The following is a 15,626-nucleotide window of genomic DNA, read 5'->3' as shown; positions in this document are numbered from 1 at the left end:
TTTGAATGTCCGTCTGACTTTTGTAATCATTTCTTTACCTACCGAATTGAATATCATAGAGTGGTTGGAAGCGTAATCTACTGTGAACAGAGCTCCGATTTACTCGCGATTGAAAATTTGGGGGAGGTAGTAGTTTTTTTGTGGATCCGATTTTTTGCTGGGAGTGGGAGTAGTTTATTTGCGGGTGGGGTAAGTTTTTGTTTGGCGGTGAGGACGGGGCAAGTTATCCCCCTCAACTTGCTCGAATTCGAAAAGAGTTTCACTCGCGAGTGGAGTGCGAGTATTCGGAGCACGAGCGAGTATTCGGAGCACTGACTGGGAAAAAAATCAAAGCGAAGACCTTAACCACTGTGGAATTACATGGGATCGTTGGAAATTTACATTGTATATAAAAAGTAGGTGTTCGCCTAGGGAACATGTATTGGGACTACCGCCAAAAATCCGAACATCATTTTCAATGATAACAATCTTCTCTTCGAACCCTAAGTGGAGTATAATTATTCTGGTCTTCAATAGAAAGAAATTTTAAGAAGGCCTCCTGGTCTTCTGTAGGATGACCTACTGTTAGAAGACCACTTTAGGATGCCTTCTAGTTATAGAAGGTCCCTTTAAAATGCTTCCAATATACAGAACAAGGAGGTCTTTACATACAAGAAGTCCAGAGGTATTGTATCTATAGAAGATCCCTTTAGGGTTTTGAAAGCATTCTCGCCCTTTAGGAGGCCTTGTTTCTAAATAATGTGATACTTTCTAAAGGGATCTTGTATAGAGACAAGACCTCTGGACTTCTTGTATGTAAAGACCTCCTTCTTATGTATATGGGAAGCATTTTAAAGGGGCCTTCTATAAATAGAATACCCTACAGGAGTTCATATATCTATAGAAGATCCCTTTTAGGAGGTCTTTTCTACTTCAGGAAGTCTTTTATCTACAAAAAACCTCGTTTGAATGCCTTTTCTCAATAGAAGACCCTTCAGAGGGTATTATATCCATAGAAGACTCCTTTAGAAAGTCTCCTATTTATAGAAGAACCCTCTAAGAGGCCTTCTATCAATAGAAGACAACCTTCTCTGTAGAAGATTCCTTTGAAAGGGCTTCTCTCAGTAGAAGATCCATTCAGGAGGTCTTCTATCTATCGCCGAACCCTTTATGAGTGAGACCTTCTCTCTATAGATTACCCATTTATGAGGTCTTCTACCTATAGAAAACCCCTTTAGGAGGTCTCCTCTTTATAGAAGATCCATTTAGGAGGCCTTTTATCCATAGAAGATCCCTTAGGAGGTTTTCTCTATATAGTAGACTCCTTTAGGAAAACTTCTATCTATAGAAGACCCCTTCAGGAGGTCTTCTATCTATAGAAGTCAGCTATAGGAGGACTTCTATCCATTGAAGTCCTCTATATGAGGTCTTTTATCTAGAGAAGTCCCCTTTAGGAGGTATTTTATCTATAGAAGGCTTTCCCTGTATAGAGGACCCCTTTATAAGGTCTTCTATTCTGTAGAAGACCCTTAAGATGGTTATCGCTCTATAGAAGACCCAGTCAGGAGGTCTCGTCTTTATATAAAACCCCTTTAGTAGGTCTTCTATACATAGAAGACCCCCTTGTGAGGGTGTTCTCTGCCTATAGAGGACCCTTTTAGAAGGTTTAGTCTCTAGAGAGGAGGACTTCTATCCATAGTTCTTTCCTCTATAGAAGACTCCTTCAGATCTAGCTATAAAAGACCCCTTCATGATGTCTTTTCTCTACCTCCCTTCTTTCTATAGAAGAACCCTTTATGAGGTCTTTATGAGGTCTTCTATATACAGAGGTGAGGTGTCTCTCTATAGAAGTCCCTTTTAGGAGATCTTCTATCCATAGACAACCTCTTTAGGAGGTCTTCTCTCTATAGTAGACCCTTTTTGGAGGTCTTGCCTTTGTAGAAGATCCCTTTAGGTTTTCTGTCCATAGGATACCCCTCTAAAAGTTCTTATATGCATAGAATGTCCCTTCAGAAGGTTTTGTATACATAGAAGACCCTTCAGGAGGTCTGAAAATAGTCGACATATGGCACTGTGACATCCAGGTAGCTATGGTTTTTTTGAGAATGGTACCTACTGGAAAAAAGCACAGACCTCAACAATTAGGTACACAATATTTTTTATATAATCCATGCGCAGGGTCAGTTTTCTCCGTAACTCAAATGAACCAGTTGGATTTTTGTGGGGTAGGATCTTTTTGTAGGTAGGACTATAAGCCAATTCCTTCATTAAAAAACAAACAACCTCCCAAATAGCTAAAAAATGAGGGTAACAAAGGTCGCTGGGACTAACGCCACCTACTGCGAAAATAGAGCACTTTATTTAGCGAAGACCTCCACCATTACTGAAATACATGGGATCGTCGAAAAATGCCTAGGAAATGTGCATTCAGACTGCCTCAAATGCGCAGAAAGCGTTTAAAAGGTTACAAGTTTTACAAGGAAAACATTGGAGTGGTCGAAAGATGACACTGGTTCCATTAGGCTTTCAAAATTCCCCATCCTAGATCCAATTCGTGATCTTTGTCAAGTTAAACAATAAGTAAAATCATTTCCATTAGTTTTTTTTTTTGGGGACTTCCTTCCTTCGTGCTCAGTAAAACCTTTATATTCAACATTTTTAATAATACCTTTATTTTCTTTCCCCTTCCATTTCCAGAGCCGGTTTTAGGGGCCAGGGTTATATTGAACTGCCCTCACAATCGTTGCGTAAACGTGCCAATGCCGGCTTTGTGTTTCGCACCCTGCAAAACGATTGTCTACTTATGCTCTCAGCCTATCCACCCGAAGTCGAAGAAGATTATGATGCCAAAGATATCAAAGGCAACTATTCCATATCTCTTGTGGATGGCCACCTACAAGTATGGGTTAATTCTGGACGCAGCATGGTGAAACTGCAATCAAATGTCTCTCTAAATGATGGAGAATTCCATGTGGTCAATTTGTTGAAGAATGGACGGAAACTGGAGCTGATGGTTGATGATGAGTTGCAGGAAAGTAAAAATCTTATGGGCACTCCCACCTTGGTTAGTATGCCCAGAGATGCTGGTGGCTTGTATATTGGTGGTGCTCCACCTTATGATGAATATACACCACTGGCACCCACCTTTAATAAACTGGAGGGAGCAATCAGAGATGTGGTGTTCAACAATCGCACCGTGAACTTCAATCAAGCTTTGTCATTTGTGAATGTACAAATTGGTCGTAATGGTCCCGCCATGGGTAGTGTAAATGGCCTGAGTGATATTCTAATGAAAACGGAACCCATGATTGGTAAAAGCTTCACGGCAGCTCCCGAAGGATGTAAGAGGGTAAGTGAGGAAATAATTTTGTGTTAAAGTTAAAATTTGGGCAAGGTTTTAAGGGAACAAAAGTAATTCGGGAAAGCTTTTTCTTTAATTTTCGAGATATTTTGCATGTAAATATTTATTTGATCTTTTCAATTCTTTCTTTTATAGGACTTTAGTTGTTAAGTCTTTAAAGATAAAAAATTAGTAAAAAGAAACCCAACCACACTCGCATACAACGAACGCACCAAGAAAGGCGTTCTAGCGCTCGAATAAGAAAAAAGCTCTAAGCTTTAAGCTCAAAGTTATAGGTTACTAATTGCCAAAAAAACGAAACGAATAACCCATTCGCACATATTTTCGCACAAAAAAGGGTCATCACATTCAGGACTAAAACCAAATAATAATCATTTAAATGTAATACTAATTAAGCTCTAATTTAATTAAGTCAACACTTTATTTGGCAATAATTACTCATAAGAAAATTCATAGCACTTAATATGTTCTTGCACCACTCAAGGCTACACTTTTGGTATTGGTTAAACAAAATTGTTATTAAAGAACGTAAAATAATATTGCAAATTGTATATAAAATAATTTTAATTTAGTTTTTAAGCTTTTCTTCACCCCCCACCACTTACATCCAATCATCACTTAAACATCATTGCTTTTTGTGTAATATTGTCGTCTAAAAGCTTTCATATTTATAACCTAAATTTAAAACAAAATTGTAATTGTAAAATCTCACTATCCTTTAAGTTCATCATTCAATCAATCATTCTATCACACACACATTTTGGAATTTGGCTAAATTTTATTTTATAATTATTTGTTAACTTTTTTTTTATAATTTGCTAATCACATCATCACATTTTATTTTGGTTTAGTTTCAAAATAAAGCTTTTATTTTTAACAACAACAAAAATCATCATGGTTTTATTTCAAAATTAACCCCGCCCCAAATTTGGCTTTCAATCATGACTAAACAAAAACAAAGCACAAAAGCTTTTGGAGCACAAACTTAACAAACAAATGAAAAAAAGCTTTGTGGCAGTAAGTACAAATGCGAAAGCTTTTTGGATCATGGGAAAGTTATAACACAAAAATCAGTGTTGGTCTAAAGTGTAACCACCTCCATTCCTACCAAAATCATGGGAATCATTTATTAACAGTCTCCGACAACAATTAACAAGCACATGGTACAAATAACCTATTTTTTGGGAAAAAGGCTTTGAAAACTTTGATACATTTAAAGGGCAAGAATATTACAGCGGTTTTATCGAACTCGCGTTAGTATTCATGGTTTTATGTGGGAGGATGAGAGCAACTGAAACATTCTAATATTGACTAAATTTGTGAGTGTACCTTCTCTGAACAAAAAATTGTGATAAATTTAAGGGTCTTGTAGGGTAAAAACTATTATCTAGAGATAATGTTGTCTTATTTGCATCCAGAAAGCATTTGGAAGCGACATAAGGCCTCGGTAACTAAGAAGCTTCGCCGCATGGCTTTCTTGTTCTACTTCATTTTTGACATAATAAAAATAAATGAGTAAAAAAAAGGACAACCTAGTTCGCAATTATTTATGTAATGTCAAAGATGAAGAAGGACATTCTTGTCAGGCCTCTAAGGTAGTAATTAGACCTTACTACAAGATAATTCCAAGGCTTCTGTATGTAATTTGCCCCTTGGAATGCTGTGAAACCTATAAACTTTATAAGAAAAGTTAGGCATTCGTACATTTTGCGAAGTTCAGGAGCCTATCATGTCCACAAGGACAACTTCAAAGCGCTCTAGAATCTCAAAATTATCAGTCCCACTGTATTTTCTGGGGATTTATAAAGTAACAAACTCAAAGTAATCTGCAAAGGTCTACTTTAACGAGCTACACGCAAAATTTGTCCTGAAATAACAGCAATTAATCCACAAATACGTTGCTATTTGCCTAAAAGATATCATGGACAGAGAACCAGAGGTAAATTCTATAAAAAAACAAGTAAAAAAGTATCAGCCGGCTTAGCTGACAGAGATATACCCTCAGCCTGTTTAATTTGAAAAACTTTATTCCCAACAAAAGTACTTATGTATTTAGGGGGTTTTCAAATTTTTTGGCGGTTCATACCGTTCAAGGATTAGGATTAAAGTTCAAAAGGATAGCGGAGGAGGTACTTAAAGGAATGGACCGACATTATGGAAGTGGATCTTATTTTGTGAGTCATATATTTTCGATAGATATCGCGCCCACTAATCATTTAAGTGGGTCATGGTATAACTTTTGTACCAGTATTCCAGGAAGCTTGGACTTGTCCACGGAAAACATAATATCGCTTTAAACCGACCGATGTGGGATATCGGAGGAACCAGTTACCTTTTTAAAAATTGGGGGAAGTACCGAAAGTTGTGGACCGGTATTGTCCATCTTTAAACTGAAACTAAGTTTGAACAAAATTTGACGAAGGCAGCGAATGCAAGTTGCTTCAACAAAAATCAAACTGATTCGAGAGCAGGTCTTAAATTGAATTTATCCAAAATTTAGTGTGGGAGGTACCCGAAGGAGTGCGCAAATATAATCCATATTCGATCCTGATCTATACCTGGTAGATATATTAGAATGTGTAAAGTATGGACCAAATCGGTCACTACCTTCATGAGTTATCTTTCTTACGAATTTCGGAACATTTTTGATCTTTGAACTTTTGTGGGGTAGGTACCTGAAGGAGAGAGTAATTTTGCGCAAAATATTACGAAGGCCATATTTTGGACCGAATCGGCAGAACTTTTTCAAAATTGTGTGCATATTACAACCTCATCTAAGTCTGGTAGAAATTTCACGATGTGTAAAGTATGGACCAAATTGGTTACTACTTTCAAGAGTTATCGTGCGTACAAATGTTCCGAACATTCCGAACAAATTTTCCGAACATTTGGCTAAATCAACTCCAAATTGTCCGAAACACATTTCGTCCAAACATACGTGGGGTCTAACAGCATTATTTTAATGCGGCACTTTTTTCCCTATGAAAGTGTATATACCCTCGTTAGCATAAATGCTGAGGGTATAATTACTTAAAAATATTCCGAAAAACATATATTCACCGACAAAAACCGATCTCAACTTTTGGCCATAGCTGCCCATACCGCAGATGTCTGCAAAAAGTCTAAACTGTTTTAAAATCAACAGACCCTTATCTTTATATTGTTACTAGTGGCGATTCTTGTAGCTGATTGGAAAGTAATACAAATTTAAGAAAATACATACATCTATATCAAATATTTTAATTGCTCTTGCAAATTAGAGGAATTATTATAAGTAGGAATATGAAGCTTAGGAAATTTACTAAATTATTCAACTTAAGTTAAGGCGTGAATAACAGTCCTCTTTATTAGAAACACAAAATTAGTCATGTTGTAAGCCTTTTTCTCCTTAAGAACCGAAAAATTCGGAATGTTTAGAAGCGATTTGCATCTTTAAATTGATGACATAAATTTTTTGATTTTTTCGTTGGCCAAACATTTTTATTAGCAAAAATATGAAGAGTTATTAATGTGCATCAAAACGGGGTACTGCCCAACAAAAACTCATTACATATCTCCTTATTAACCCATTATTTTACAAAATGCACCTCGCAAGAAAAACGTACTTTTTTTTTGGTCACTAGAAGTCGACGAATAAGAATCCTGTAGGAAGCCTAGGGTCAAGTGTCGACATGTCACCGCTTTGTCTACATGTTGTCAACAATCGTTATTTTACTTTATTATCTTGAATAGGACATATAATTTAACTGCTTGAACTTTTCGTTGTCGTATATAAGTGGATTTCAGATGTCAATCACATTACTTATACGTCGTATATCCAGTGGATTTTAGTGGACGTATAGCTATGGAATCGACAATTGAATAGACCAAAAATATAATAGTAAAACTCTGGTACCAATGTCTCCATTTGGTCCTTCGAGAAGTATTGACTCACTACCTACACATGGTACCTCAGCAACTACTGGCTTACTACTGACATACTAGTTCCAATGTCACTACTGACTTTCGAATGACACGTTCATACAAAATGTCTATAGGAAATTACATGAGTTGTCTACAGTTTATCAGTAGTACTGTTGACAATGTCAGTAGTAAGTCAGTATAGATTCACAATTGACATTTCCTACAGGGTTGAAACTCACCTAAAGCCAATTAGATCTAACTAGGCGTTTACACCAGACAATTTTTCTTCAAATACAACTCTGATTTACTAACACGTACATACATTTGTCGGTTGTCTCACAGCTGTCCATCGTTTTTTCACAGGCAGTAGGGTTAACAAATTTTTAACATTTTTTGTAAACATGTGTGAGATAATAATTGAAATGTGTTGAAAACAAAAGAACATGAACAAAAACAAAATATGTGAACGACAAACAAAAATAAATCGACGATTTTCATTCATAATTTTACAACTGTTTTTGCAGTTGTCTGGACGCCTACGTCACACAGGCAAGTTTTGAATTTTTGACAATCAATACATGTACTCAATTGTCCTTTCGTGTGTAAACGCAGGGTAACACATGAACAGACAAGTTTCATAAGAGGTAATAACATTCACACGATAGCAAGATATATCCGGAGTTTAGGTACTCTACATCATCTGATGATTCTGAATTAGTGCCGATATTTATTTTGAATATAAGGAGGGTTGGCGTTTTTTATTTGGGATGACGACTTTTATTTTGCATTTCAAAATAGTCCGAATTAAACTCATAGTGGGAAGGATTTGGTTTTGTGTGCAAGTGAAGTTGCACGAGTTTAGGTAGTGCCAAGAAAGTTATCGATCAGAATGTTTCTTTGGACACGTATCTATTTCAGCAAGCAATTGACACTTGGGTATAAAAAGTTTCTTGTTAAAAAAGACGAAACAAGGGAACTGTTGAGGATCTGTGGAGAGATCCAAAACTATAGTCTTTCTGCCATAGCCCTTGGTAAGCATCGCCAATTCTTCCCACTAATAAACTAAAGTTGTTTTAATAAAAATATTAAAACTACGACTATGGGATTAAGCCTGAATATTTTGAAAAACAAAATATTTTGAAAATATATAAGTCAAAAAATATCGACTATTTTCCATATCTAGACCATCTGAAGATTCCCACATTCAGTACAACCCAGATGTTATACTGAAAGGAATCCATAGGTGTCTTTACCACAGCCAAGATCATCCATATACGTTAACGTGACTACATGATACGTGTACTCACAATGAGAATAACAATCAGTCGTCGTTGATCAGCCGACAAATAAACATGTGCATGGATGACGCATAATTTTAGTGGGGACACTGAACAAAACCGCGCACCCCCTCTACATCTTTACTGTTGCAGTTCTAACTGAATGCTGATTCAAACTTTCTTTCTCTCACTACTTTACTCTCTTTTTTATTTTGAGCATCAATGCTTTACCACCAAAAAATTGTATCATTATTTTATACTTCAGAGAGAAAAGATAACTCTCTCATATCAATAGAAAAGAGAACTCTCTCATATCGAACATAGTACAAATTTTCTAGATAATTGGCCGAAATACTCAGAAAATAGAGAGAAAAATATACAAGAGAATCAAAAACGTGTTTATGAACGAGTGCGAAATAGTTCCGTTTAGATCACAAACAACCCATTCACTGAGTAAAGCCGATGAACCTTCCCTCCTTCACTAAGCAAACGAATAAAAACAACCAATGCGAGAGCAAGAGGATCAAAAAAACTTTACTGAAAAATATAATGGTTGTACTAAATCGCAAAGGGAACGGCAATGATAAGGGATAGACTTGACTTGATGTGAAATTTTCAACAAAGTGTTTGGATTGAATGGATTGGAGAGAAGAACTACTGGATGTACTGAAAATCCGAAAATTTGAACCATTGCACAGTGGATTCACCTATTGGCCAAAAATAAAAAAATGAATGTCAAAATTTTGGTACAACATCTGGCAACTCTGACAGCTATGACATGGACCTGTTTAAAAATATATTAGTTTTTGTTTCATTCGAACGCGATCTTCTTAAGAATAGCTTCAAAAGTCGGAACATTTGACCAATATTTGTTGTTGTGAGTACAACCTATATTTTAAGTGCAAATAAATATGTATATTCAAAATATCGCGAAACTAATGTGTATAGCAAAATTTTATAGTGGATTTTGAAGGTGGATGTAATACCTTAATTTTCATTAAAAAATAGTGTTTTAGCGTGTTGTAGAATTCTAGTTAGCTGCATATTTTCTTAGTGCATTTTGTAATGCCAATTCGGTCATATACTTGAGTTTGACCTAAGGTTTTAGACATGATACCCACCAGTGCCCACCTCGGGAATAATTTTCCAAAGTAGGTCATGGGTTTAAGATTATTCAGTATTAAAATCAGCTGCCATCTAGTGCCAGACTATAAATGAAGAAATCTTCTTCCAAATTTGTCTTACGTTGGCGGTACGTGCTTTCCAGGAAGAACGCTATAAGATCTATATTAAAAATTTAACCAATTTGCAGACAAATATGTAGATTTTTGAATCCGCTAAATAGGTTGGATTTTATGTTGTTTTGGAGATTGTTTTGTTTCCCCAAGCCCATTTTTGCATCATAAAATAATCGGGACCTTTTCTCATGTCATTTTGTATTAACAGCGTAGAACAATTCTTACCATGTTACGCTCGTGGTTTCTTAAAACACTGTAACCGGCGCATTGGCTTGATTTTTAAACTCTTAATATTTTTGGCCACTTTCCCCATACAAGTGGATCCACTGTGCATTGATTTTCTAAACGAAGTACGAAAATTTGAGTGTATTATTCGATTTAGTGGGCGATTCAAGATAAGAGTAGAGCAAAATTTAACCAAAAAATCGGTGCAATCACGGAGTTATAAAAAGAATCAGAAACAATATGTAATGGACACCGAATGATTGAACTAAATGCGAATTAATGAAATAGCAAATGCAATTGTGACAAAACTTCTATAAATTGAATTAAGAGTGAAAAACATATTTTAGCTATTTTGGTTTGCTGAATGACTTAAACCTCCCCAGAGAATTGTTTCCTTCTTTCCAATAGCAGAGTTTGGTCTCGGTCAAATTGTATTGTTGTAGAGCTCTTGTATGAAGCATAAACTGTATTTGTTAGGTTTTGCACGCATCGCAGCAATACACATTTGCTTTGGTTTAAAAAAAATGTAAGAGTAAAATCTATGTTAACATTGGCGCAATGCAAAATAAATTATGGCTTTGGGTGAAGGCTTTAACGTATCAAAATCGGTAACTTATGAAGACAAACTTTTATTATTGTTATATTGTTTACCTCAAATCCCTTAGGTCGGCAGCTATTCCTACGAACCAAATGCCTTTAAGTTCGGCGATGAACCCTACAGTTATGCCCAGTTACAAGCCCCTATGCGTAATTACTGGCAAAAGAATTTCCAAATTTCGTTCGATTTTCGTTCCTTTTATCCGAATGGTTTGATTTTTATGGCTCCGGGTATGAAAGATAAACAGAAACATTACTTAGCCCTAGTGCTAAAAGATGGTCACCTTTTGCTGATTGTTCGAGGTAGACGTCGTGAAGAGTTGCCACTACATGCAAAACTCAATGATGGTGAATGGCATCATGTAACGTTAATGTGTACTGAACGTAAAGTGACCATGTCTGTGGAAATTGGAAAGACGGATCAAAAGACATCGGCTCAAATGAAAATACCCAAAAAGATATCGGCTTCCAATGTTATGTTTGTTGGTGGTCTACCAGAAAATCCACCGAAAATGCCATCGGAATTGTTGATGCGTATTGAACCATTTAAAGGGTGTTTGAGGAAATTTGCCATTGCCAATAATACACAGGATTTGGCTAAGCCGGGAAAACATCTACATGTGGGGCAATGTTTTCCCCACGTGGAAAGGGGTTCATATTTTCCCGGAGATGCCTATGCAGTGTATAGTGAGTATAGTTGAAGAAGATTTTCTGGGTTTTTTGGGGAAGTAATAATTGTGGTAAATGTTTTTTTTTTGTGATATTTGCAGAACGAAATTTCCATGTAGGAAAATATTTGGAATTGGAAATGGAATTTAGAACCTCCGAGCTATCTGGTATATTGCTGAGTATATCTGAACCCACAGGGTTTCCGGCTTTGTCATTGGAGTTATTTAATGGAAATGTAAGTATTTATATAAAAATTATTAAATATTGAAACAATAGTACTCACCTTAATGGTGGTCCGAAGTGACGCAGAAGCAGTAAATTGCTTTAATATCTGAAAAAAGAAAAATATGAATTGAGGTTATGTTTTATTTGTTTGTTTTTATTTTTTTATGTTTTCAGGTTATATTCTCTTGTGATTTGGGTGATGGCAATCCTTTCCGTGTGGAATCATTGCTGCCTACCAAATATGCCTTGTGTGACAATAAGTGGCACAACATATCAGCCCTGTATGACTACGAACAAATTGCCTTGCGAATTGACCAAATGCCTGCCACAATTGCTGTGGCCCAGCAGAGAACAGCGGGAAAGGTACAGACCAAATCACCGCTGTATATAGGAGGAATTCCAGGTAAGATAAATCACAACATTTTTCTTTAATATTTATGATTTGCAAAGCAAATCTGTTTCAATTTCTTTATACACATCTATTATTCTACTTTTACCTACATATTTCTAAGTATATTACCTTATATTTCTTCCTCCCACCTTTCCCATTGCAGAGGTAGCAACAAGTGGGTCTCTTTTATCGCGTGAAAACTTTAAAGGTTGTATACGAAATGTTTCCATACGCAACGAACGACGAGATTGGGTGGATATGGATGCCCTACACAATGTTCTGCTCAGTGAATGCCTGGTAACCGGGAACTTAGATAGCTGAGTCATTGAACAAATCAATCCTAACCGCCCAAAGAGTATTATAAGGAGAAGAAGAAGAGAAGAATGAAAGGTCGTATGATGAAATGTGATGCCATAACAAAAACAAACAAATGAACTGCCATATACTTAAATTTTATAAAAAAATTGAAGCATTAACAAAATATCAATGTGAAAAAATAACAAAAGAAAAAACACATACGCTTAAAACTTTGAAAGCTTCGCAAAATCACAAAAGCTATGAAACTCATTTTTTGTTTGTTTTACGAAATCCACGAATCGACGAACATTTTTGGTTAACTCACATAAAAGTTGAGGAAACTTTTAAAAATGTTGCATTTTCAATTTTGCAAAAGGAACTTTTGTGATATAGCTTTACTAGTGAGTTTTTTCTCTTTCACACACACACACACTGAGAGAAAAAAGTTTTGCTAGAAAACTTTTATTCTTTCTTTCCATGCATTTTGCTTTCGAAAAATATTTATTACTACTTACTACCAGTGTCTGCATTTGATTGCATTACTTATTATTATTTAAGGTAAATGTATTGTAAATTTAGGTATTTCATTTAAATTAATTACGACTCAAAATCCTTTCCCCCCTTCTTAGCCTTCCCAAAAAATGCAATAGTTTAAGTAGTAGAGGCTTTAATTAAATATATTTTTATTTATTTTTATTTTCGTAAATTATTTCAACATAACTTGCCCCCAAAACCACAACAAGGGGTAGGTCAAGAGCAATCCCAAGGTATGCATAAAGATCTAGAATGTCCTAACACTGGTCTTCAACCATGACCTCCCTCCCAAAAATATATATTAAAAAATAAGAAACGCCAACCAGTGCCTTTTAATTTATACAAAAGCATTGTATAGTTATTTACCACCATAATTTAAGCGTGTAAACAAACAAGCGATTAAGTGTATGTATTAATAAATGTTAAATGTAGTAATATACTTATATATAAGAATCTCTTTGTTGTTAATATGTGTGTACAGTCCTTTTTCTGTTTGTAAACTAAAAACATAATACAAAAATTCTCATCCATCATTTGTATATAAATTCACATTATTTTTAAAAAAAATTGATATTTTTATGTATACAAAAAATAATTAGTAATTAAGTTCAAATTTTTTAATGATAAATCCAAATATCAAAGCCATTTTTTATTTATTTTATTTTCTTGGTATACAAAATATTTTTAAAAAATAAATTATATATACATTTTTTTATAAATAAAACTCGAACCAATTTTTACAAAATGCAAAGTGTATTTTTCGGATTATTTCATTCTCTGAGGTACGTATTGTAAAAGAGATTAGTTTATACAAGTTTCAAATCTTTCGGAAATTAACATCGCTTTCTAATGGAGCTATGCAACGGGGATTACTTGTTGAAAACATATTCAGCCCGTTCATGAATATCAACTTCCCGTTAGTTGACTCACTCTCTCATTTAACGACATAGAGAATAAACTCTGATTATTCCGAAATTAGGTTTAAATTAACCCTATATAGACATTACTTTATTCCCCTATACAATTTGTACCAAATAAAAGTCGGATTTGTTTACATTGGGATTCAACAATGCTTCATTGCCGTTACTTCAATTACTCGTACACAACTTCACTTTACTTAATTCAATATTTACTTCTTTACTAGCTGATGGTTTTATTTCGCGGTCTGATTTATAACTCACTCGCCCACCTGCTAGTCTCCCGTATTTATACTCGCCCGCTGAAGCATAACCTTTTCTCGAATCCTCAATCCAAGATGTTCCACAATGGTCAAGCGAAATGTTAATCGTTTCGCAAATACACATACAAACTGATGGATGAATGTATACAACAAATGGGACAGAGGTAATAAATACGAGAGAGTAGATCGGGTAATAATAAAAGAATGCAGAGGAATAATCAATCGAACACCATAGACAAAGGAAAATAAAGGCAATTGGATCTTCAGTCTGCTGTGTTCGTTCATAATAAAGGAGGCAAAACGGAGTCATATATCCCATACATACACATGTTTTTACAAACATCCCCGAAGGGACAAGGGATAATTCTCTCATTCCAATTAGTGCACTCCGATTCATATTAGTTCAATGATATGGAACCCACTTTTTATAGCCGAATCTTAACTTTTTGACACCACTTGTAGAGAAGTTTTTTGTCATCGTTGCAAAATATTATGTTGTATGACCTGGGAATCCGAGCCGGACATTCAGCGTGCAAGACGGTTTTGCTTTCCATTGCACCACTGTGGCACCCAGTCTAATATATCTCCTATCTATCACATATAAAGTGCTGTCGAAAGTATATAATAATCGGATCATACCAATGTGGTTTAGACCTGGCGAATCTACAATACTGTTACGGAATTAGATCTAACTAATCTCCGTGTGGATGTTGTTTTATTCCCCAGTACGATTTGTACTAAATAAAACAGGGTTCGTTTCAGATTACGTTTCTACAATGCTTTATTTACTTTATTACACTTATTCGGAACCGACTTTTATTACTAAGCACACAGCTTGTCTCTAGTTAGCACGCAGCACTTCTTTAACCGATCTGTTCAGTTCAACGCTTGAAACACAACTAACTCGCCGTTGCTGATTCCACCTGTATTTATCCCAAAATCTCCCTGTTAGGAAATTATCCAGAACATATCTGGCAACACCTCAAATCTGTGCAACACACAGACGCACTAAGCGAACAACCATACTCACATACATGGACGAAGATAAATACAAGTGGATAAGTACACTAATGACGTAATTACAACAACAAACAAATGGAAGAAATACAAGAAGTAGCAACTAAACGATAATTACATGATTATGGTAATTAGCCGATAGCCTTAGATGCTAGTGCTATTTTTTTATGTAATTTTATTGTAATTTTTTATTATAATAAATATTTGAAATAAATAAATAAATGATTATGGTAAAACAAGCAAAATCACATTAATAAAAGGTAAAGTAAGAACTAGAATGATGAAGAGAATTCTACATGGTAGTTGTTGTTGCTTAAATAAAGTAAGTCGAAGGCACACTAGAGCGGTTTCATTGAAACTTTTAGGTATTTATAGATCGAGTTCCCCACTACAGCAAATTTATGATATCACTCTACTGTGAAACTCTTGGAGCTTACGTACACCTGTGAAGTTTTTGCGGATTCTGAAACTGCAATGTTCATAGACGATAAAAATCGCCGGATGGAATGGCGGTCAAAGGTTACATTCTTAGGGTTTTTAGGTTTTCAGGACTTTACTTGGAAAACGCAATCCCTATCGAAATGGGACTAAAAAATGTTGTGGGGAATTTTCAACAGAGCTCCGAAATACTCGCTCGAATTCTACTCGCGAGTGAAATTCGAGCTAGTTCGAGCGGGAGTACTCGCGCGAGTAGAAAAAATAAAACGAGTATACTCTATTTTTACTCGTCACT

At 35.4% G+C, this 15,626-nt stretch overlaps 2 protein-coding genes across 8 annotated transcripts in view; one reads left to right on the top strand and one right to left on the bottom strand.

The window, feature by feature from the left end:
- Positions 1-13,441, top strand: part of wb (wing blister) — a 404,943-nt gene extending 391,502 nt beyond the window's left edge. For 4 of the 5 annotated variants that reach the window (XM_073966879.1, XM_073966880.1, XM_073966881.1 and 1 more), the window contains 5 exons: positions 2,677-3,328; positions 10,649-11,267; positions 11,351-11,484; positions 11,649-11,877; positions 12,029-13,441. In XM_073966879.1, the coding sequence (XP_073822980.1) occupies positions 2,677-3,328; positions 10,649-11,267; positions 11,351-11,484; positions 11,649-11,877; positions 12,029-12,186 (1,792 nt within the window). In that variant the 3' untranslated portion in view covers positions 12,187-13,441. Of the gene's footprint in view, positions 1-2,676; positions 3,329-3,475; positions 3,812-10,648; positions 11,268-11,350; positions 11,485-11,648; positions 11,878-12,028 lie in introns of those variants that run through there. The other variant, XM_073966883.1, reaches the window with a different exon arrangement.
- Positions 1-15,626, bottom strand: part of LOC141393617 (non-lysosomal glucosylceramidase) — a 596,987-nt gene that overhangs the window by 383,769 nt on the left and 197,592 nt on the right. For all 3 annotated transcript variants that reach the window (XM_073966887.1, XM_073966886.1, XM_073966889.1), the window contains exon 3: positions 11,533-11,580. The gene's annotated coding sequence lies outside the window, so the exon portion shown is untranslated. The remainder of the gene's footprint in view (positions 1-11,532; positions 11,581-15,626) is intronic.

This window comes from Musca autumnalis, unplaced genomic scaffold, assembly GCF_047663935.1.
Source record: "Musca autumnalis isolate F117 unplaced genomic scaffold, ASM4766393v1 scaffold_2, whole genome shotgun sequence".
NCBI classification, from domain to species: Eukaryota; Metazoa; Arthropoda; class Insecta; order Diptera; family Muscidae; genus Musca; species Musca autumnalis.
The sequence above is the reverse complement of the archived record's forward strand: the minus strand, read 5'-3'. Positions and strand labels throughout refer to the sequence as shown.